The sequence below is a fragment of the Aquarana catesbeiana genome, linkage group LG08 (genome assembly GCF_042186555.1).
Source record: "Aquarana catesbeiana isolate 2022-GZ linkage group LG08, ASM4218655v1, whole genome shotgun sequence".
Lineage (NCBI taxonomy): Eukaryota > Metazoa > Chordata > Amphibia > Anura > Ranidae > Aquarana > Aquarana catesbeiana.
The window spans coordinates 281,152,050-281,176,269 of record NC_133331.1 but is presented as its reverse complement, the minus strand read 5'-3'; the positions used below and the strand labels follow the sequence as shown (position 1 = coordinate 281,176,269).

Below are 24,220 nucleotides of genomic sequence, written 5' to 3'. Positions count from 1 at the left end.
ACATGTTATACTTACCTCCACTGTGGAAGGGTTTCGCACAGAGTGGCCCCGATCCTCCTCTTGTGGGGTCTCCCAGCGGCGCTGCTGGCTCCTCCCCTCATCGAGTGCCCCCTCAGAGACCTACATTTCAAAGGGACACCCGTGCGGGCGTGCTCCCGAGTCCTGCTGCTGCGTCCATTGACACAGACAGCAGGACCCGACAACGCCCCCCCCCTGGATTTGATTGACAGCAGCGGGAACCAATGGCTCCTGCTGCTATCAATCTATCCAAGGAGGACCTGAGACAGCGGCTGGAGCAGTTGGGATCGTTCTGGTCACTGGAAAGATCGGGGTCAGGTAAGTAAAAAGGGGGCTCTGGGGGGGCTGCTGCAGCACAAGTTTTTCACCTAATGCATAGAATGCATTAGGGTGAAAAACGTTGTGGTTGTAAACCTCAGACATGAAATATGAACAAAGCATATCCCTCTATAGCAGGGATCTTCAAACTACAGCCCTCCAGCTGTTGCAGAACTACACATCCCATGAGGCATTGTAAAACTCTGACATTCACAGACATGACTAGGCATGATGGGAATTGTAGTTCCTGAACAACTGGAGGGCCGTAGTTTGAAGACCCCTGCTCTATAGTGTGTACTTGTCTCAGTTAAGATCACTAAGGCCCCTTTCACACTGGGGAGGTAGGGGGCGTCGGCGGTAAAACAGCGCTATTTTTAGTGCTGTTTTACCGCGGTATTCGGCTGCTAGCGGTGTGGTTTTAACCCCCCGCTGGCGGCCCAAAAAGGGTTAAATCTACTCGTATAGCGCGGCTATAGCCGCAGTATTGCCGCGGTATAGCCGCGCTGTCCCATTGATTTCAATGGGCAGGAGCGGTTTAGGAACGGTGAATACACCGCTCCTTCACCGCTCCAAAGATGCGGCTGACAGGAGATTTTTTCTTCTCCTGCCAGCGCACCGCTTCAGTGTGAAAGCCCTCGGGCTTTCACACTGAACAAACAGCGGAGGCTGTTTTGGGGCGGTATTTTTAGCGCAATAACGCCTGCAAACCGCCCCAGTGTGAAAGGGGCCTAAGGCTCGATTCACATCTATGCATGTTGCTTTTGAGCGTTTTTGGAGTTTTTTTTGTGATGCTTGCCACGTTTTTGAGCAGCGTTTTTACAGCGTTTTTGCCACGTTTTGCTTTTTTTTTTTTACAGTTTTTTTAGACTGTATACAGTCTAAAAAAAAAAAAGCCAAAAACGCATCAAAAACGCTGTAAAAACGCTGCACTTGCGTTTTTGATGCTGGTCCATTGAATTCTATTACATGCAAAACGCTGCATTTTGCACGAAAAAAAGTCCCTGACCCTTTCCAAAAATGCAGAGAAACAAAAAGGCATTGATGTGAACATGTTCCATAGGAACCCATGTTAAAAAATTCCCATGCATTTCTGCAAAATGCATCAAAAAACGTGCTAGTGTGAATGGAGCCTAAGTGTAATTTCTGTCTTCTACATTGTTCCTCTGCTATCAGCATGAATCACTTCTGACAAGTTTTCCTGACAGCAAAAAAAGGTGACAGGTGAGGGGTCTCCAGCACACAGCCTGTGATTGACAGCCCCAGCTCTGTTCCTGTGTGAAGGGGGTTTGTTCCTTCTCTCCAATCAGCTCTCAGACCTCTCCTCACTGAGCTCTGCAGTGTGTGACTTCAGCTCTCTGCCCCCGTTTTTTCTGAACTCTCAGACAAGCTTTAACATGCGTGGTGCGTTTTGCCACGATCGCAGTGCGATTTGGAATTGCAGGCAGAAAAATTGCAAAGAGTGTAAATGGGGCCTTTTTGTTAATGTTTTTTATGTGCGGCCCAAGAGAATTCCTGTCCCCTGAGAGTCAAAAGGTGGACGCCCCTGACATACAATAATGGAATTGAATTACCCTTTATCACAAAGACATACTTACAGTACTTCTCACTGGACTTTCCATACATTTTAAGACACTTAACAAGTCTTCAGCGCTCACCATTCTGTGATCTTCTAACAATCCATGAAGTCCCAGATCCACTATGATGGGCCCTACACATCAGAGGCGTAACTAGAATCTTCAGGGCCCCGATGCAAGAAACCATTAAGGGCCCCCCTGACCCCCGGACAGGGCTCTTTTCTCCGAGCCCGATGGCGGAACACCAGGGTCCGGTCGCAAGTGGGTCCCCCCCCCCCGCTTCTCCTCCTCTCCCTCCCACATGCATTCAGCGGCTGCAGGAGGAAAATGGAGAGATGGGTTCCTCTATGAGGAACCCATCGGTGTTTCTCAATCTTTTTCCAGTCAGGGCACCCTTGAAGTGGCTGCACTGCAACCACCCTGCAACTGTGTGCATTGCATGCAGTTGCAGCATAGTGATGATGCATTTAAGGGGTTAAAACAGGCGGTCAGGAGGCAACATATTGCCTCTTTACCGGCTGTCAAATGCCTCTGAAAAGCGATCTGGGCATGGATCACTTTTCAGAGGAACAACATTTTTTTTTTGCTGGTACTATGAACAAGCAAAAAAAAAAAAAAAATTGGTTCTAATGGGACACATATAGGGGGTCAGGATTAAAAGCGCATACATAAAATGTGCATATATACATGTAAACATGCATACATACACACACACACACATACATAAATACACACACACACATATAAACCAGTGGCAGATGGTGCTCAAAATTTTTTGGGGGGCGCAAGCAAACTGAAAAATTCTTTAAAAAACGCATCAATTGCAGCCTCACTGTGTTCATCAAACGCAGCCACTGTGCCCATCATATGCAGCCACTGTGCCCATCAAACGCAGCCACTGTGCCCATCAATTGCTGCCACTGTGCCCATCAATTGCTGCCACTGTGCCCATCAAACACAGCCACTGTGCCGATCAAACGCAGTCACTGTGCCCATCAAACGCAGCCACTGTACCCATCAAACGCAGCCACTGTGCCTATCAATTGCCACCACTGTGCCTATGAAACGCAGTCACTGTGCCCATCAAACGCAGCCACTGTGCCCATCAAACGCAGCCACTGTGCCCATCAAACGCAGCCACTGTGCCCATCAAACGCAGCCACTGTGCCCATCAAACGCAGCCACTGTGCCTATCAATTGCCACCACTGTGCCTATGAAACACAGCCACTGTGCCCTGAAACGCAGCCACTGTGCCATCAAATGCTGCCACTGTGACCCCCCTGCCCGCTCGCAGTCTGCCCGGCACTTACCCTGTCTCGGTGGGGCAGCGGGTGACGTCGACGAGCGGGGTCCTCCATGCGTCTACTCCCATCCTCTCCTCCTGATAGGCATCCAATAGTGGCGCCTGTCGTTTCAGCCAATCAGGTGACGTGTAACAGACCCGAGCACCTGATTGATGGAGAGGCGGTTCAGTGTTAGAAAAGCAAATAAATATTTGCTTTCCTAACACACCTGGGTGGACTGTGAGTGCCAAGCATGGCACTCGCAGTTCACCTATTTTGAAGCCTATTAGTGCTTTAAAAACACCCCTGCCGATGTAATTCAGGCGCCCGGCGTCCAAAAAGGGGCCAGGCGTCTGAATAGGGGGGCAATGGCGGCCATAGATAGATTCACAATATGCATGAATTTATCTATTTGTGATAGAGGGGTGCCTGGAGAGAGGGGGTGGCGCCCATGCGCCCCTATGGACGCACCGCTACTACATACATACGTACACACACACACACATACCTACATGCACATAAACACACATACAGTAGATAAAAAACGGCAGAACTTTACCTTAGCTCTTCCTGTCGGGTACTGCATTGTAGGGGGAGACAAAGAGCACAGCACACACTGCTTTCACTTTGTAATCAATGTGAGCAGCTCCCTGCACAGTGCCGAATACAGTTCGGCTTAGGATCGGGGAGCTTGTCTCCGCTCCCCTATCAAAGTAGTGTATACAAGGGGCCCTCAAGGGCCCCCTGCAGCAAGGGGCCCGGTCGCCATGGCAACCTCAGCGACCCCTATAATTCCGCCACTGCTACACATGTATAATATATGTACATGTCTCAGCATGGGCAATATGGCCTACAGTGGGGGTGGGGAGCATCGTAGAAGATAGCCACCCATAAAATCTGCAGAGAGCGAACATAAAACTCCAGTATATATATGAACATGGAATGAGCATAACCAAAGCAAAGAATTTAGCATTCTACTTTTTATTGACATTTTTTTTTTTTTTTAGAGTAACAGCCAAAAACAAGGGGAAGATTACCTTTAAAATACCCATCTAAGGCCGGGTTGGATGCGGATTTCTTGCATCCACTTCACAACAGGAAATTCTGACCGACTCTATGGAGCCAGTTCACATATGTCCACTGCATCTTTTGGTCCAGAGGGAACTATTCCTCTCATTAACACCAATGATGGGAAAATATTCCTCTCACTGACACCAATGATGGGAAAATATTCTTCTCACTGACACCAATGATAGGGGAACTATTCCTCTCATTGACACCAATGATGGGGCACTATTACTCTCATTGACACCAATGATGGGGAACTATTCCTCTCATTGACACCAATGATGGGGCACTTTTCCTTCCACTGATGCCAACAATAGGGAATTATTTTTTTCCACTTACACCAACAATCAGAAAAAAAATTAGACACTATCCTTCCTCACCGACGCCAACGATGGGGCCTGCTTGCCTTCATCCAGCCCTTGAGACACCATTTCATCCACTGACAACAATAATGGGGCACCATGCCTCCTACAGACGCCAATAATGGGGCACTATTCCTGCCAATGACACCTATGATGGGGTACACCAACAATGGGGCACAATTGCCCCCACTGACACCTACAATGGGGCACTGTGTAATATTTTTACTCCCACTGACCACCAAGCCAGAGGCATTTTCTACTCCCAGTAGCCATATTGGGCTACTGGTCTTCCTAAAGTCAGAAAGGACAGTAAACTGACCCTTTGTTTAAAAAGTTTAAAGACTCCTGGTCTGGATGAAGTGGACCTCTTGTTGGTATGCTGAGATGTCCCGAAGTGATAGATATTTTATAATTAGCTGAAATGTAACACAGATGTATGTCTGAAGGTCAGTTTAAAGTTTTGGTAAGTTAGTTACAAGTAATAGATGCCAAGTTTATCTCAAGGTGGCCGTTCCACCTTGTGGAGCAAGGCCAAACTCAAGACACTATGGGGTTTGTTTATCAAGGTTTTCACTCGAGACTCAAACAACTTTCACCCAAGATTCAAATACAAAGGTTCCTTCTTTCCTCAGAAATACAAGACAGGAAATTCAGCTTCCATCTCCCAATATAGGAAGTTCCTTCCTGTGGGAACTAATATGTGACATTAAAGAGGATTTCTTTGAGAAGCGTTTCCCACATTCACATGAAAACGGCTTCTCCCCTCTGTGAATTTTTTCATGTTCGATAAGATTTGATTTCCGAGAAAAGCATTTACCACAATCGTTACAGCAAAAGGGCTTCTCGCCCGTGTGAGTTCTCTGATGTAAAATAAGGTGGGTTCTATCGGTGAAAGCTTTTCCGCATTCCAGGCACGGATATGGCTTCTCCCCTGTATGAACTTTTTCATGTTTAAGAAGGTTGGACTTCATGGAAAAACTTTTACCACATTTGGAGCATGAAAATGGCCTTTCCCCCGTGTGAACTTTTTCATGCGCAATAAGATTTGATTTCAGGGAAAAACACTTCCCGCACTCCGTACATGAAAACGGCTTCTCTCCAGTGTGGACTTTTTCATGTCCAATAAGAGAAGATTTATGGGAAAAAGATTTCCCACATTCAGAGCAGGAATACGGTTTCACCCCTGTGTGAATTTTTTCATGGGTGGTCAGAGTTGACTTTTGGGAAAAACATTTGCCGCACTCCGAGCAGGAATACGGCCTCTCTCCCGTGTGTGTCATCTGATGTGAAGCAAGATTTCTTCTGTGGGAAAAACATCTCCCGCATTCAGTACATGAAAACGGCTTCTCCCCGGAGTGACTGTTCTGATGTTTAACCAGCATCCATTTTTCGGTGAAACATTTCCCGCACTCCAAACAGGAAAACGGCTGCTCAGCCGAATGAGTTCTCTGGTGTCTAACGAGTTGCTGTTTCTGAGAAAAACATTTCCCACATTCAGAACACAGAAAGGGCTTTTCTTTTTGCTGACCCCTCTGGTGTGCGTGGAGGTCCACTCTCTGGCCAAAAGATTCACCAGGCTCAGAACACAGGAAGGTTTCTCCTATGGGAAGTACCAGATGTGAACTTGAGACCACGTGGTTGCTTTCTGAAGATTCAGCTGTGATGTCATCATCTTCTATTTCCCCATTCAAAGATGAAACTGGATATTTCTTCACACTGTACCTTCTGTATCGTCCATCTGAGGGGTATAGGAAGGTTTAAAAGGACTCCAATCTCAAACAATAACTACATATTTTAAAAGAGAAGAATGGGAATTGAAAAAAACGAACAATTATACTTACCAAGGTGGATGCAGCATCTGTACTCCGCTGCCTCTAGGACCAAGAATGGAGCACCCCCTTAGTATCCTACAAGCTTTATTGCAAGTAGCAAACTCACAAGGCCAGATTGTGGCACACTGTTACACCGCCAGTCCCTCTCCTGCACCTTCAACACGTTTCACCCTAATAGAGCTTAGTCATGAAGGAGCGAGTCAAAAGAGTAGCAGAGGCTCTGGCAGTAAAGCGATGTGCCACAGTCTGAACTACTTTCAATAAAGCTTGTTGAATATCAGAAGCGCAGCTTGTATCTGGACAATCCAGGGAGCAACAGATGGTATTCACCCACGGCCAGTTGATGGCTCTTTGCTCTGCCCCTCCAGTGCTCATTGAGTGCTGGGCTGTGCAGGAGCAGCTGACTCAGTCTCCCATCGACTCGCTGAGAGGCTGAGCCAGCTACCAGTCCAGGCATCTGGGTGGATCCCGATATTAAAGTCGGGATTGATCCAGAGCCTGGATTAGCCTAGTGACGTCAGCCGACGTGGCCACCTGTCTTTCATCTAGACGTTTAGTCTCATTTTAAATTAGGTGTTGGAGATGGGTGTCAATGTTTTCTTATTATCTATGTGTTTGATAAAAGTTTTTGGATAATCAATAAATGATTTTTTGTACTTCACCGGCCTGTCCTCTATGAAGAAATTCTTTGGGTTTTCCAAATTTTTATACGACAGCAGACTTTAGCCTGCCGTTGGCTGAAAATGGATCACAGGAGTGCAGAACTAAGTGCACTCCTGTGACCCATGGGAGAAGTAGGGCCAAAAGAATTTTGGATATTTTTCTCCTTTAAAGCTGATGTTTAATATGCCTACATTTTGACTACTCTGATTCCTCTTTTCTCTCTTCATCAACATGCTAATGAAATTTTATTGTTTTTATTTGTGATATGGGGGTTGTTAGCTCTCATAGTAGACACATTTTTTTGAAGTGAGTTCATGTCAGTCTGAACTATGTTTAACCACTTGCCGACCATAGGATGTCCATGGACATTCTTAGGTTGCAGTGGCTATACCAGGATGATGTCTGCACCTGTATCAAAATTTGCAGCCAGAGTTTGCCTTCAAGGCAGAAGCGATTCAAGTGGCTGGGGGTCCCCCCAATCGTGGAGCCCGCAAGCAATGCACCCGGCGGTGACAGGGGCACTACACAGGGAGAGAGGAACTGACGTTGTTCCTCCCCTTCTCTGACCCCGGAAACAGAAGGCAACAAGGATTTAGTCACTTCCGGTTTTGGGTCTATGTTTACCTGGCATGACCAATCTGTGTCTAATCGGCTGAATTGGAGGCCACAGGAGAGATTTGGGGGTCTAATAGATCCCAGATCTCTTCATAAAGAGGACCTGTCACGGCCCATGCTGTCACAAGGGATGTTGTTCATCCCTTGTGACAGCAATAAAGTTAATTAAAAAAAATAAAAGAATTCCATGCTTACGTGCAAATGCGAATGCATACGTAAGTCAGTCCAGCACGCATATGTAAATGTTGATCGCACCACACATGTGAGGTACTGTCGCGAATGTCAGAGCAAGAGCAATAATTCTAGCACCAGACCTCCTGTGTACCTCTAAACTGGTAACCTGTAAAAGTTGTTTAAAGCATATGGAGAATTTTAAGTATTGTAGTTTGGCGCCATTTAATGGGCGGGCGCAATTTTAAAGTGTGACATGTTGGATATCTACTTACTTGGCGTAACATCATCTTTTATATTTTATAAACAAATTGGGTATTAAACTGTGTTTGTGTGCAATAAAATGAATTAAAGTGTATAGTTTCCAAAAAAATTGCTTTTGAAAAAAACACTGCGCAAATACCGTGTGACATAATAAATTGTAACACCCATCATTATATTCTATAGGGCCTCTCCAAAAAAATAGTTATAATGTTTGGGGGTTCTAAGTAATTTTGTAGCAAACAAAAGTAGATTTTTACATGTATGTGAGAAGTATCAGAATTGGCCAGGTCAGCAAGTGGTTAAGGGGCCTGGTAGCCCACTTTTATTAAAAAAGAAAACAAGTCTTTACAACAAAAAGGTTCCCAATGCAGGGGGCTTCAGCTTCACAAAAAAACAGCGTTAAATGGAAACGCAGACCTACCTGGTTCTTCTGTCAGCAGCGCCGCTGCTCTCTCTGGTCTCCCAGACCACGGGGTTTTCTGGCTCACTCAGCCTTGGTTGCAGCACCCTACTGTACAGGCCCACTCCTGGCCCCCTGAGAGGGTTCTCCTAACACTAGGGTTGCCACCTCATCTCTTTAAAATCGAACACATATTAATTACACGGTTCTGTTGCTGATTAAGGTGGTAATTAAACTCACTTGGTGCCTTATCTGCATTAAATTAGCCTCAGAACCTGTGTAATTCATATGTGTTCAGGTTTAAAGGGATGAGGCGGCAACCCTACCTTGCACCCTGGGTTCTCCCACTTTTCAAGAATATAGGACTCCCTCCAACCCTCTCTGTGGACTCGCTAGTCAACACAGCTTTCTCAGTCTCTCTAGGCCCATGTAGCTGTCCTAACTTTCCCAGTTTTTTGGGCAAGACGTCCCCCCAACATAGGGTCTCGTCTTCAGGGAAGGTCACCCCTCCTGGCTGGAGGACACCGATATCTTCACAGGGACGCTCTCTACAAATGGCAGCAACTGCCCTGAGCTATGCTCAGACCTGGCTTATATTGATCCTGCACACTAGGGATGAGCCGAACACCCCCCTGTTCGGTTCGCACCAGAACATGCGAACAGGAAAAAAGTTCGTTCGAACACGCGAACACCGTTAAAGTCTATGGGACACGAACATGAATAATCAAAAGTGCTAATTTTAAAGGCTAATATGCAAGTTATTGTCATAAAAAGTGTTTGGGGACCTGGGTCCTGCCCCAGGGGACATGGATCAATGCAAAAAAAAGTTTTAAAAACGGCCGTTTTTTCAGGAGCAGTGATTTTAATAATGCTTAAAGTCAAACAATAAAAGTGTAATATCCCTTTAAATTTCGTACCTGGGGGGTGTCTATAGTATGCCTGTAAAGGGGCGCATGTTTCCTGTGTTTAGAACAGTCTGACAGCAAAATGACATTTTGAAGGAAAAAACTAATTTAAAACTACCCGCGGCTATTGCATTGCCGACAATACACATAGAAGTTCATTGATAAAAACGGCATGGGAATTCCCCAAAGGGGAACCCCGAACCAAAATTAAAAAAAAAAAAATGACGTGGGAGTCCCCCTAAATTCCATACCAGGCCCTTCAGGTCTGGTATGGATTTTAAGGGGAACCCCGCGCCAAAAAAAAAAAAAAAAAAAAACGGCGTGGGGTTCCCCCTAAATTCCATACCAGACCCTTATCCGAGCACGCAACCTGGCAGGCCGCAGGAAAAGAGGGGGGGACGAGAGTGCGGCCCCCCCCCCCTCCTGAACCGTACCAGGCCACATGCCCTCAACATTGGGAGGGTGCTTTGGGGTAGCCCCCCAAAACACCTTGTCCCCATGTTGATGAGGACAAGGGCCTCATCCCCACAACCCTGGCCGGTGGTTGTGGGGGTCTGCGGGCGGGGGGCTTATCGGAATCTGGAAGCCCCCTTTAGCAAGGGGACCCCCAGATCCCGGCCCCCCCTGTGTGAAATGGTAAGGGGGTACAAAAGTACCCCTACCATTTCACTAAAAAACTGTCAAAAATGTTAAAAATGACAAGAGACAGTTTTTGACAATTCCTTTATTTAAATACTTCTTCTTTCTTCTATCTTCCTTCATCTTCTGGTTCTTCTGGCTCTTCTGGTTCTTCCTCCGGCGTTCTCGTCCAGCATCATCTCCGCGGCGTCTTCTATCTTCTTCTCCTCGGGCCGCTCCGCACCCATGGCATGGGGGGAGGCTCCCGCTCTTCTCTTCTTCTCTCGTCCCCCCCTCTTTTCCTGCGCCCAGCCAGGTTGCGTGCTCGGATAAGGGTCTGGTATGGATTTTTGGGGGGACCCCACACCGTTTTTTTTTTTTTTTTTGGCGCGGGGTTCCCCTTAAAATCCATACCAGACCTGAAGGGTCTGGTATGGAATTTAGGGGGAACCCCACGTCATTTTTTTTTTAAATTTTGGCCGGGGTTCCCCTTAATATCCATACCAGACCTGAAGGGCCTGGTATGGAATTTAGGGGGACTCCCACGTCATTTTTTTTTTTTAATTTTGGTTCGGGGGTTCCCCTTTGGGGAATTCCCATGCCGTTTTTATCAATGAACTTCTATGTGTATTGTCGGCAATGCAATAGCCGCGGGTAGTTTTAAATGAGTTTTTTCCTTCAAAATGTCATTTTGCTGTCAGACTGTTCTAAACACGGGAAACATGCGCCCCTTTACAGGCATACTATAGACACCCCCCAGGTACGAAATTTAAAGGGATATTACACTTTTATTGTTTGACTTTAAGCATTATTAAAATCACTGCTCCTGAAAAAACGGCCGTTTTTAAAACTTTTTTTTGCATTGATCCATGTCCCCTGGGGCAGGACCCAGGTCCCCAAACACTTTTTATTACAATAACTTGCATATTAGCCTTTAAAATTAGCACTTTTGATTTCTCCCATAGACTTTTAAAGGGTGTTCTGCGGCATTCGAATTTGCCGCGAACACCCCAAATTGTTCGCTGTTCGGCGAACTTGCGAACAGCCAATGTTCGAGTCGAACATGAGTTCGACTCGAACTCGAAGCTCATCCCTACTGCACACCTGTGCCCTTACACAGGCTGCAAGGAACTAGCAAAGCCTGGACATGGGATTGAAGGTTCTGTCCCACCCAAAACACTTTGGAGCCTTCAAACTTCTGGCCCTGATCCAGGATTACAAAACCTGGAGAAAACCTAAAGTACAGCTTTCTCCAATCATACAAAATGTCCTGGAGCTTGTCATTAAGCTTTAATACGAATAATGTGCCATTTTCACATAAATGCACATAGTCACACCGTCACACATTACATACCTTATTTTTATCTTATTCTCATCCGACTATACCCCCCAGAACAAAAATCCATGTTATTTTTAAAATGAACCTGACAGTTTAAAGTATAGTGCCCTTCCCTTGCTGGGAAAGATTGATGCGCACACGAGCACCTGTCACATTTTTCTGGAATAAGTGTTTGTTACCTGTGCAGATCTCTGGAGGGAATTCTTCCTCCTTACACGACTCGTCCCCTCTCACATACAGATCTTCTTCATCTTTTACTTCAATTTTGATGAAATCTTCATCCTGAGTAACACAAAATGATCCAAAATAATAAAGCAAGTGGTCATATAACAAACTTAGTCTTGCATGCCAGATCAATTTCTAAGTCCAGCAAATAGGCTGAACTATCCCATGGGCCCTATTCCTCCCTGCAGTACCCAGATACAAACAAACAAGGTGCCCTTATTCTTTTCTTAGTATCCTACAAGCTTTATTGCAAGTAGAAAACTCACAAGGTCAGATTGCGGCACACTGTTTCACCTCCAGTCCCTCTCCTACTCCTTCAATGAGTTTCGTCCTAATAGGGCTTAGTCATGAAGGTGCGAGTCGAAAGAGTAGGAGAGGGCCTGGCAGGAAAGCGATGTGCCACAGTCTGCACTACTTGCAATAAAGCTTGTTGGATATTAGAAGTGCAGCTAGTTTGTATTTGGACAATGCAGGGAGGTCCGATTGGGGCACACTGCTTCACCGCCAATCCCTCTCCTACTCCTTCAATGCGTTTCTTCCTAAAAGGGCTTAGTCATGAAGGTGCGAGTCGAATAAGTAGGTGAGGGTCTGGCAGGGAAGCGATGTGCCACGGTCTGCACTACTTGCAATAAAGCTTGTTGAATATTAGAAGTGCGGCTAATTTGTATTTGGACAGTGCAGGGAGGAACAGACAGTGTTCCCCCACGTCCGAAGGACGATCTGTAGGATCTCAAGGAAGCAAAGAAAGTGGTTTATCATAAAAAAGAGTACAACAGCACATACAAATGCAGGTGTCCAGTAACTGATCATCTTATTAATCACAGTAAGAATCCTATATCCTATAGGCAGCAAAGTTTTTGGCAACTGGATCTAAACAGCCCTCTACTACAATAACTGGCCTGTGTTTACACACAATATTAGGGGCATATGTATTACATAGAAGGCAGGGCTTGACAAATTTGCTTGGAATCTAGGAGCCAGCTAAAAAAGTTAGGAGTCCGTTCTGTTTTTAACTAACAACAAAGCTTTATTTTTAAACACAAATTTCTTTGCTGAGCAGGCCAATGACAGGTCTGTGTCCGCTATAAACAGAGACACAATCCTGCTCACCTCTATGGGGCAATCAGATGGAAATAGACCGCCTGTCCGTTTTTATCCAATCCGATCTGCCTGATGGATGGAAAATAGAACAATCATCCATTTGTTTTTAGCGGACAGAATCAGATCGGATGGAGGCGGGTGTCTGCTCCATAGAGGAGACTGGAGGGTCCGATCAGGTCCACCATAAAAACTGACAGGCGGACCTAATCGGACAGCCAATGTGAAAGGGGCCTTCAGCTGTTTGGCTGTGGCATGACAGGGAGAGAGTGAAAAACTGAAGAAAATGAAAAAACAATAAAAATTACTTAATTACTTTAATGAAAAAAATGTATTAATATAAAACAGTTTCCATCTTTGGGGGGGGGGGGGGTGTGTAAATAGAACTGGGGCCATTACAATCAGCTGCCCCACACTCCCTGTCCACTCACTGTTAAGCAAAGGGCGCCAGATCAATCCCGCAACACCTTCAACCTCTTCCCTCTTGGGAACGAGATGTAAGAGGTGGGTGGGCAGTGAGAGCAGGCAGGGGAAGCCCTCAGTTTGTTGAAGCCCCAGCCACCAGTAGAAGGTGCCAGTTCCCTGGCCAATGCAAGCATTTTACTCCAGCAGGCCTCAAAGCCGGGGCCTCAATTAACGGCCAGCGTGCCATCTTAGGCCGCACACCCACGGGAGGGGTCGCATGGGGACAAAACACCTGCTGCAGTGTAGCCCAGGCACCAGGCCGTTAATTTTAGTTGCCAATGTGATCTGGCCCCTTGGATTTGTCGAGCCCTAACATAAGGAAAAAGTCTTAATTTCAGTTCACTTCATGGTTTTTAGCTTACACTATTAAGTTCCTCTCTAACCTTCACTAGCTTTACAAAGTATATTGCTAGTATAAAAGCCTCCATTCAATCTACCTGATCTTCCTCAGAGATCTCCTGATCCTCCTGTGTGGAGTCCCGAGAATACAAAGGATGGGGGCATCTCTCCGGGGGATTTCGTTTATCGGATGTACCTTTAAGAAATTCACATACAGTCACATCAGTGAAAGAATATAACAGAACTGTATTTATTGCTGTAAGAAAATACATACACTTACAATGTGAAGGAACATCAGGAAATCAGACCTTTCACTTCATCGCTATGAGATAGAACAAATAACCTTCTATGGCGCAGCCTTTCCTAACCTTTTTACTCTTTTGGAACTCTTTAAACAATTTTCAGGCCTCAGGAAACCTTTACTTAAACCAATTCATTGGTGGTCAGTGCAAAGGTCAGTGATAGGTTAAAAGATCATTGGTGTCATGTTGAAGACACAACCGAATGAGAGATCAATTGACCACAGCTCAAGGGACCCCTAGCGATCTCAGGAGGAACTCTAGGGTTCTCTAGATCCCTGGTTGAGATTGGCTGCAATAATTAATCTGGCAAAGTTGTTGAATGGCCCAATTGATAACATGATACCTGTGTAGCTTATACCCCTTTGTTTCCTCTACTTAAAGAGGAACTTCACCCAGGTTCCAAAAAAGCAGCAGCTACAAGTACTGGGTCCACCATAGCTACTTTTGCATCATATCAATTTGCATTATTAATTTGGCTATTTTTTTTTATGAGTTGTATATCGATGGTCAATAAAGCAATATATAGAAGTCAAGGATGGTCAATAGCATTTGTACACCCATAGAGGGTGGCACCATTATTGCTAATAGTCCATTCACACACAGAGGGTGACACCATTATTGTTGTACATTTTTTTATTTATTGCACTTTTGTGTTTGGCAAGTATATTTATGGTACACCATCGGAGACACCTAGGCACAGAAGGTGCCAATATAACCTATTTACATTTGCAATATTATTTATAGAACTGGTAGATCTGCATTTTTTTCCTTTTCTGTTATTCAATTAGGTGTGGGGACTCATATCAATGTTGGCAGCTACCTATTCATTTGTCAATTGAGATTACTAGGAAGGCTTACGCAGTGGTTCATTTGTTGCAGTTGTTTGTACGCATATACAGTATGTGGCAGCCTGGAGTTAAAGCCCTCGGTTATGTTGCCACATATATGCATATGGCCGTCATTAAGGAGTTTAAGCGCAACCCCAGTAATTAGAAAAAAAAACTACCCTTGCAGTGGTGCCCACATACTGCAAGGGTTAAATGCTTGTTATGTCTAGGGGTGCCAGAATAAAGAGAAATACCTATTCCCCACTCCAGCATAGTCCCAACAGCACTGCAACTGGTCCCCCCCAGCCGCCACTCTAAGCTATGGTCTATGGGTGCTTGCCCCCACCATATACAATGCTGGACTGTATTGTATGTAATGATGCCGACCACCTACAGCCCAGAGCTTCAGGAAGAAGAGTGCAGAGCCAGCACAGGGGACAGGGTAAGTAATAATGCCGATTCCTCTACCCCCTAAACATAATGAGCATTTAACCCTTAAACTGCAGGGGGGCCCGTTTGCAGGTAGTTTTTTTGCTATTTTCTGGGGTTGGGCTTTAAAAATAGAAGTATGGGATGTAAAAAAAACCAAAAAACTATCAATTATACTCACCTAGGTGGATGCAGCATTGATCCGATGCTGCATCTCTCCCCTGCTGCCTCCAAGATAGAGAAATGAGTGATCGAAGACCACTGATTGCTCAGTTCCCAGTCTTCAGTGAGCAAACAGCAGGGACAGTCAGTCACTGGCTCTCTGCTCTTCCCCTCCAGCATTCACTGAAGCGCTGGGCTGTGGATGGGGCGGGGACAGCTGGCTCAGGCTCTCAGCGTCATGCTGAGAGCCTGAGCCAGCTGCCAGTCAGGTATCTGGGTGGATCCCAACATTAAAGTCAGAATCCCTCCAAAGTCTGGACCAGCTGAGTGACATCATCCGACAGTGGACTTTAGCCTGCTGTTGGCTGAATAATGCTCACAGGAGTGCAGAACTAAGTGCACTCCTGTGACCCAAAGGAGAAGTAGGGCCAAAAGAGCTTTGCCCCTTCTCCTTTAATATCCATTGTGACAGAGGTCAGTTGTGTTTTATGAAATTGACAGTCTCTAGTCCAAATGCCGTTTGTAACAAAGTCAACTTATCTGCATAATTTGGTTTGTGAGTTCCTGTGTCCCCACAAGGGGGTATGTCATGAAGCTGCACTCAGTAGGTAGTGCATACATTATTGTATACTGTAGCAGGAAAGAGCCAGACACCTCGGCACCACCTGAATTTGAGGGGAAGTCTTTGGCTAAATTCAAAGGACCCAGATAACAGAAGAGTGTCAGACTGTTAAGAGTTTCTTCAGTGATGGACGGAGGAGCTGATGGCTGCATGATGCTAGAAGACGCATGGGACTGTGGAGACAGTTCCATATGGGCTGTGCTTTGCTTTCTGCACTGCTGGGATTTGTAGTTCTGCATTGTCTGTGTAGCTTTCTGGACACTCGGACTTTACTCTATTTTCTGTCCTTCCTGCAACTGCTGTCTGTGTGGTCATGACACTGCGGCCAGTACAAACAGCCCTCTGAAGACCCATGATGTGCCTATGAAGCACCTCTACCCACCAGACTTCCTTTTCCCTGTCAAGCTGCCTAGACTTCCTCTGGTGAGGCCACTGTTGGCTGGTGAGTCCCTGAATTACCGCCCTAGACTTTGCTGTACTGGATTGTGTGCTGCTACTCACTGTGCCCGGAATGTGCCCGATCATTGTGGACTAAGTCCCTGCAGTACTAGTTTGCTGCCCTGTGCCTCTGGACTTATCCCTTGATGTGCTGTATTGCTACACTGTTATATATTTCTGCATGTCCCTCATGGTGTTGGAATTATTGCCCTGTGGCCTTCCCCTTATTTGAATACCTGTTTTTGAACCCCCCAAAATAATAACCCCTTGGTCAGGGGTCCCTGTTGATCTCTGCATGTGTTCTGTTCCACCCATACCTCCGTCACATCCATTTATGCCTGATAACAGCAACACAGGTGAATAATGGTACAGAACTAACCAGCCAGTAAAATGCAGCATCTGCGATTATAACCCACCTGTACTGATCTCTATAAAAATGTCCTCCTCTTTGATCCTCACATGTCCTCCTTTCTCCTCTTCGTCTTTGATGTCACTCTGAGTGTCTCCGGGGTCTGTGAATAAAGATAAGAGTGAAGAGGAGAAGAGATTGTTGTAGTGACTGAACAAGGAGAATCTGGGACTCTTCTCTGGATTTAGTGTTTGTTACTCACCTGTGCTGATCTCTGGAGGGACTTCTTCCTCCATACATGATTCATCACCACTCACATAGGATCCATCAGCTTCCTCCTTCACTTCAACTTTAATGGTAATCAGATTGTCATCCTTCCAAATACAAAACAATACAGATATTAAATTAACTAAACCTTTTTACAATAAATGTTAATAAATTGAGTTTCATCTACCTGATCCTCCTGAAGGATCTCCTGATGTTCCTGAGTGGAGTCCCGGGAATACAGAGAACGGGGACATCTCTCTGGGGGATTTCTGTTTCTGGATCCATCTGTAGGAAACACACACATTGACTGAATACATTGTTTCTATGTCTTTATATCAGAGGTAGAGATAAGCTCAGGATCCTTGTCTGAACCCATTTTGATTGAGCCTGCTGGGAAGCTGTCACCTGTACTACGCCAATGATTAACAGCCGAGGCATTCCCCGACCCACAGATGCTCAGCACAGGTGAAAGCTTCCTGGTGGGCTTGGCCATGTGAATTTGGACTAGGATCTGAAGTCACCTGAGCTCATCCCTAATCAGAGGATGTGTGTATCCTCAATACTCTTCTCTCCTTTACAAGAAATGAAAGTCTCCTCTTACCCGGTGATGTGAGGGGCGGCCGGTTCTTCATCATGACGCCCTTGTAGAGATCCTCGTGTCCTTCTATATATATTCCCACTCCTCATATGGGTAGTTTGTAAAGTTTTAACTGCAATAAATTTGTAAAATTCCATATGAACATTTCATAATATCTCAGAAAACGCCAATCGGTATAATGAACTTAATGATGAAGAAAGCAAACGTGACCTTTACTACAAACCACAAGCATTCTACCCCCTTCTACTAAAAACCTGCAGGAGCCACAAGCATATAGATAGGGGCATTTACAAAAATATGCCCAGAGGAGCCGACAATGTAATGTTATACACATCAGAGGACTGATGGAAGATGAGGATCTGTGGATCCCCCATTCAGTCCACACAGAGTGCTGGGAGCCCCTTCCTCATAAGAAGACATTATTACCTCCTCCTCACTTGGCACACATACTCCAGTCTCACACCCCCACAAGGAAGTTTCTTTAACCATTGAAGAAACTGCCCCCTCTTCCCCTGGTCTACAAGAAAATGTCCGCCCTCTTTGGTTTGCTAAAATGTTTCAAATACATAAAAATATTTTTTTTCCCCTAAAATTCAACAAACTTTTAATTAGTACGTGATTTATGACATTTCGGTTAGAAAGTATTTTCTAGTACATTGATTATAAACAGCTGGAATGAATAATTAGCAAACAACAGATAGCGGGCTACAATAAAATGGCCACCACCTCTCTTGTAACGAGGTCACTTCCTCCTCTAACACGGCAGGCGGCTGCCCTCTAGTGTTGGCTTTGGAAATAACAGGGTCTTGTTCACACCCCAGCTCCCATCAAAAGACATACATTTAACCCTTTTGCTGCCAGGGCTGTTTTTGGACACATGTTAACCCATTGGTGACGGAGGGTAAAAAACAAATGTTAATGTCTGAACACAATTTTGCAACATTGACACGTGTTAGTAAAACTGTACATATCATTACAACAACTTTGTGTATGCAGGTGGATTATACCTTGATTTTGTCAGGACTAATTGAGCTTTCTTTTGGTGGTAAAAAGTAAATGATTTTTTTTTTTTATTATCGAAAGAAAACTAGCCTAAAATAGTTAAAAAAAAAAATAAATAAATAAATTTGATTTAGCTGTATATTTCTTGCTATTACCATAACTGTCCACCAAAGAACAACCCAAAATAAACTCTCTTACTCCTGACAATCGCGGCGATCAGATATGTTATGTTATGTTATTTGTATCCATGGTACTGACCAGAAACAATAGTACACATATTTTATGTTTTTTTTATCCTACCTAAAACACACTAATTCCCCGTACACACGGTCGGATTTTCCGACGGAAAATGTGTGATAGGACCTTGTGTAGGCTCCATCACACATTTTCCATCGGATTTTCCGACACACAAAGTTTGAGAGCAGGATATAAAATTTTCCGACAACAAAATCTGTTGTCGGAAATTCCGATCGTGTGTACACAAATCCGACGGACAAAGTGCCACGCGTGCTCAGAATAAATAAAGAGATGAAAGCTATTGGCCACTGCCCCGTTTATAGTCCCGACGTACGTGTTTTACGTCACCGCGTTCAGAACGATCGGATTTTCCGACAACTTTGTGTGACCGTGTGTATGCAAGACAAGTTTGAGCCAACATCCGTCGGAAAAAATCCTAGGATTTTGTTGTCGGAATGTCCGAACAAAGTCCGACCGTGTGTACGGGGCATAACACTGATTTATAAAATATATTTTTTTTCAAAAAAACCCTACTCAAAATATATTGACCCTGAGCGTTGACCCTAAAATTAAGCCTGGCTCAACCTAGATTAACCTTAATCTAGCTGTTTTTCTTTTTTTTTCTTTCTTTCTTTTTTTTACACACTACAAGGAGAGAAAGATGCAATGTACAGTACCTGCTCGCAAGAATGTGTGGATCACGCTGGTTATCGGCGACAGGGTACTGTACATCTTGTGCTGGCTGCAATAGGAAAAACACATTTTCCTACTGCAGCCAGCGCGAGAAAGAATTCCCCTCCAAGAGTATACTAGGCCCTTAGGTCTCGTATAGATTTTAAGGGGAACCCCCTACGCCGAAAAAATGGCGTGGGGGTCCCCCCCAAAATCCATACCAGGCCCTTATCCGAGCATGCAGCCCGGCCGGTCAGGAAGGGGGGTGGGGACGAGCGAGCGCACCCCCCCCTCCTGAACCGTACCAGGCCACATGCCCTCAACATGGGGGGGTGGGTGCTTTGGGGAAGGGGGCGCCCCGCGTGTCAACATCAGAAGAAGAGAAGAGGAAACAAGACGACGGAGAAGACCGGGTCACCACTAACAAAAAGAGCGGCAAAAGAGCAGAAGATAGCGGAGGAGCCCGGCAGAAGAACCGGAGAGCGGGAGAAGAACCGGAAACCTGGAGAAGAGGCCGGAGACCGGGAGAAGAGGCCGGAGAGAGGGAGAAGAACCGGACACCGGGAGAAGAGGCCAGAGAGAGGGAAAAGAACCGGCACTGGGAGAAGAGGCTGGAGAGAGGGAGAAGAACCAGACACTGGGAGAAGAGGCTGGAGAGAGGGAGAAGAACCGGACACTGGGAGAAGAGGCGGAGAGAGAGGAGAAGTTGGAAGAGACCCCCGAAGTCGGAAGATGACCCCCGGAGCTGCCTAATAAATTACTTTAAAAACCTGTCTAGTGTGTTTTTTTATTGACACTTTTTTCCCCCAGGTGAATGGGTAGGGGTACGATGTACCCCATACTCATTCACATAGGGTGGGGGGGCCGGGATCTGGGGGCCCCCTTATTAAAGGGGGCTCCCGGATTCTGATAAGCCCTCTGCCCGCAGACCCTGACAACCAATGGCCAGGGTTGTCAGGAAGAGGCCCTTGTCCCACACGCCCCCACCCCAAAGCACCCACCCCCCGTGTTGAGGGCATGCGGCCTGGTACGGTTCAGGAGGGGGGGGGGGGGCGCTCGCTCGTCCCCACCCCCCTTCCTGACCGGCCGGGCTGCGTGCTCGGATAAGTGCCTGGTATGGATTTTGGGGGGGAACCCCATGCCATTTTTTCGGCGTAGGTGGGTGCCCTTAAAATCCATACCAGACCTAAGGGCCTGGCATGCTCTTGGAGGGGAACCCATGCCGGTTTTTTATTTAAAATTTGGCGAGTTCCCCCTCATGATTCATACCAAACACATGTCAGCAATGCTTGTCGCTCATCGGGAAAGGAAAAAAAACACGTTTCCTTTCCCGTTGAGTGAGCCAGCTCCGCGCTGGCTCCCGCAACGGAGCTCGTAGGTGTCAAATCTCGCCGATAACAGCGGCGAGATTGACACAATATCGCGGTCACCTACTGTATCTTTCTCTCCATTCAGAAAAGAACGAAAACACATGGGCACACTATACAGTGACTGATCACTGTGATAGCCAATCAGAGGTTATCACAGTGATCAGGTGGCCAGGAACTGATTGTTAGTCTTGAGGCCCACTTACGTGAGGCCACATATCTGCATACAGTCGGTGGAAAGGTGTTGAAATGCACCTTTTAGGTCTGAAAATACCCCCCTAAACAATATATATTTTCTGAAAAGGGTGACCCTTATTTATGTCAACTTTGCCTGCTCTTTGTGCAGCAGGGTCACCAACGAGAACCACTGGCTTGGAGTGTACAGGTGCTGATAACAAGAGGCTGGCTGGAACTCTCAGGGAAAAACACTGGTGCAGAGAGACTGACAAATGGAGTGCAGAGGGAGACACTCTTGTGAGGGAAGACTGGATGCAGGCAGGTGTGCACATGTTAACTGGAGGCAGAGGAACGTTGTGATCATACGGCTGAATGCAGGCTGGGCCATGATGGGAACACAAGTCTGCAATCACTAACAAAACTGGGAAGTGCTAGAGATCAGTGGAGCAGGGTTGCCAACCTCCCAAAGTGAAATTTACTGACATAACACAAAAAATGTACTGAAAGAAACAATTTTTTACCGACAGTTCAAAAGGTTATCAGTTTTCCATTTTCAGTTCAAATATCAACCATATTTTTTATGGGCAGCTGCTGCCCCTGACAGACATTTAAGGACAGTATGCAAAAGTGACGATTTTCAAAAACTGTCCGTAAATTAACTGGCCGTTAGCAACCCTGCACTGGAGTCACACAGAAGTGCAGGTTTTCCTTCATCCAGTAGGTAGCGTTGTGCCATCTTATACTGTAGATGGAGAAATTGTCCCACATGGACTTTGGTGGCCATATTGGGTGGGGAAACATTTTAAATAATGGCCCCACATCATTTTGGCAGGCTTCTGGCCAGTGGATGGCAGTGAGATTATTAGCTCAGGGTCAGGTTCCTGAAGGGATAGCTTCAGGAAGGCCCCTTCTTCACTACACACACTGGTACGCGGTGCAGAAACATGAAGGAACGAACATATACTGCCAAAGCTGGGTGTCTCTCTATTCCGTGAACTGTTGATATCAGTGCTGAAGATCAGTTTACCTGTTGCCACAAACCATCTGTGCAAGAGTTTTATAAAAGTCATTAGTGCCATATACACTGTGTGTATTTCCTCCCAATAAAAGGTACCCAACGTGGACCCCACCTACAGAGGCTGTGTACAGATTAGACAAACACTGCAAACACTAGAAGTCATTGAAATAACACTGGGAGGCATGGGAAATCACTTGAAAAGTCACTAGGGAACCAGTCCTGTAGCAAAAGCTTATAATCCTAGATTTTAGGTAAATAGGAAGTACCATAAGATGGCACATCTTACCGTCAGGCTTGGATCACATTGCTGCGACATGGGATCTGACTTGTGAGTCACATTGCATCAAATTCAATGTTTCCCTATGAAAGCCATCTTAACTGATACTACACAAGTCGTTCCCACTTTAGAAAAGGTTACTGCACTATTTTGGTCCGACTTGGGTGCAATTTCAGCCCTGGTACAAGCTCCTAAATAGCATCCAAGTCGGATCAAGTCAATAGGAAGTCGCAGGCAAAGTCGTAACATTTTTGCCGTTGCAGCAGTGTGAACCGAGCCTTAGGGTTACAGCAGAAACCCTCAAAGAGCTGCCACAGCTTCTGAAAGATCCTACAAAAACAATACCTTCTAAAAGTTGCTATTTGATTAGCAATGCCCCAAGAGCCCATGTAGCGTTAGTTTACAGGAGAAGTGAGGATAAGGATGAGCTTATCAAGCTGCAGCTGCTCCTTCTCTGTCCAATCAGAGCTCTGGTGACCAAGGCATGGCGACTAGTGGTTTAATGAGCAGCGGAACAGAGTATATGGAAGTGTTTGTGAACACCGGACCATCACATCTGTATGAGTTGAACTAGAAGACCTGGCTTGTAATCTACTTTCCAATTTATCCCAAAGGTGTTCAGTGGGGTTGAGTTCAGGGCTAAATCCAGCCCATTAGGGTTTCTTTACATCAGGGGTCTCCAAACGTGCTAAACAAAGAGCCAGTTTACTGTGTTTGCGACTTTTGGTGGGCTGGACTGTAACCACTGGGAGTAGAAAAATGCCATAGCATCAGTGGGAGTAGACGAAAATTCAGTCTTGGTGCTCAGTGGGAATAAATAAACCATACCTGTGGTTAGCAGGAAAAGGAAGTGCCCCATCATTGATGTCAGTGAGAGGAATAGTGTCCCAACAGTCCCATCATTGAAGTCAGTGGGAGGAATAGTGCCCCATCACTGGTGTCAGTAGGAGGAATAGAGCCCCATCATTGATGTTCGTGGGAGGAATAGTTCGCCATCATTGAAGTCAGTGGGAGGAATAGTGTCCCATAATTGGTGTCGCTAAAAAGGAACAGTGTCCCATCATTGGTGTCAGTGGGAGGAATAGTGTCCCATCATTTATGTCCGTGGGAGGAATAGTACCCCATCATTGGGTTGGTGTCAGTGGAAGGAATAGTGCCCCATCCTTGGTGTCAGTGAGAGGAATAGTGTCCCGCTATTGGTGTCATTGGTGTCAGTGAAAAGAATGGTGTCGCATTATTGCTGTCAGTGGTAGGAATAATGCCTTGTATCAGAGGGAGGAATAATGCCACAAGGGCCAGATAAAGGCAAGCAAAGGGCCACGTCTGGCCCATGGACTGCAGTTTGGAAACCTCTGCTCTACACTAAACTCATCAAACTATGTCTTTATGGAGCTGGCTTTGTGCACAGGGGCACAGTCATGCTGGAACAGGAAGGGGACTTCCCCAGACTGTTATCGCAAGGCTAGAATTCAAGAAGTGGAAACTTGGTATAGGGAACATCTAGAAATGGTTAGTTTGCCAAATCGTGACCCTAAAAATGTACCTTTGTGTCTTGAATTCACCCAAAGAAAATAGTAGTGCATTGCCTATGCCTTGTAGGACATTGCTGCCTCTGCCTGCTAGTCTCAGGGTATTTGGAGTGAGATTTGGGGATGTCACTACTGTGTTGTCCACTGTACTCCTTGATTGAGGCCAAGATATGAAGAAAGAGAACTCTGTCTCTACCAAGATGGTGGCCTTCACACAGAGCTACATAACAGAACAAGGTGTAGTAAGTTAGCAATGGGGGGGGGGGAGATAAGCTGCGCTTAGACTACAGGCAGTACTGGTGACTAGCCCTCTGCCATCTGCCTGCCTTTTTTGGGGGGCTTAGCTTTCAGATGCCAGCTTCTCTTTAACCACCTGCCAACAGCTTACA

General features: G+C 45.9%; 1 protein-coding gene across 1 annotated transcript in view; it reads right to left on the bottom strand.

Moving 5' to 3' along the window:
• Window positions 1-3,762: 3,762 nt before the first annotated feature.
• LOC141104564 (uncharacterized) overlaps window positions 3,763-24,220 on the bottom strand; it is a 93,183-nt gene continuing 72,725 nt past the window's right edge. Inside the window, exon 11 of the mRNA XM_073594172.1 lies at window positions 3,763-6,090. Coding sequence (XP_073450273.1) covers window positions 5,275-6,090 — 816 coding nt within the window. The 3' untranslated portion in view covers window positions 3,763-5,274. The remainder of the gene's footprint in view (window positions 6,091-24,220) is intronic.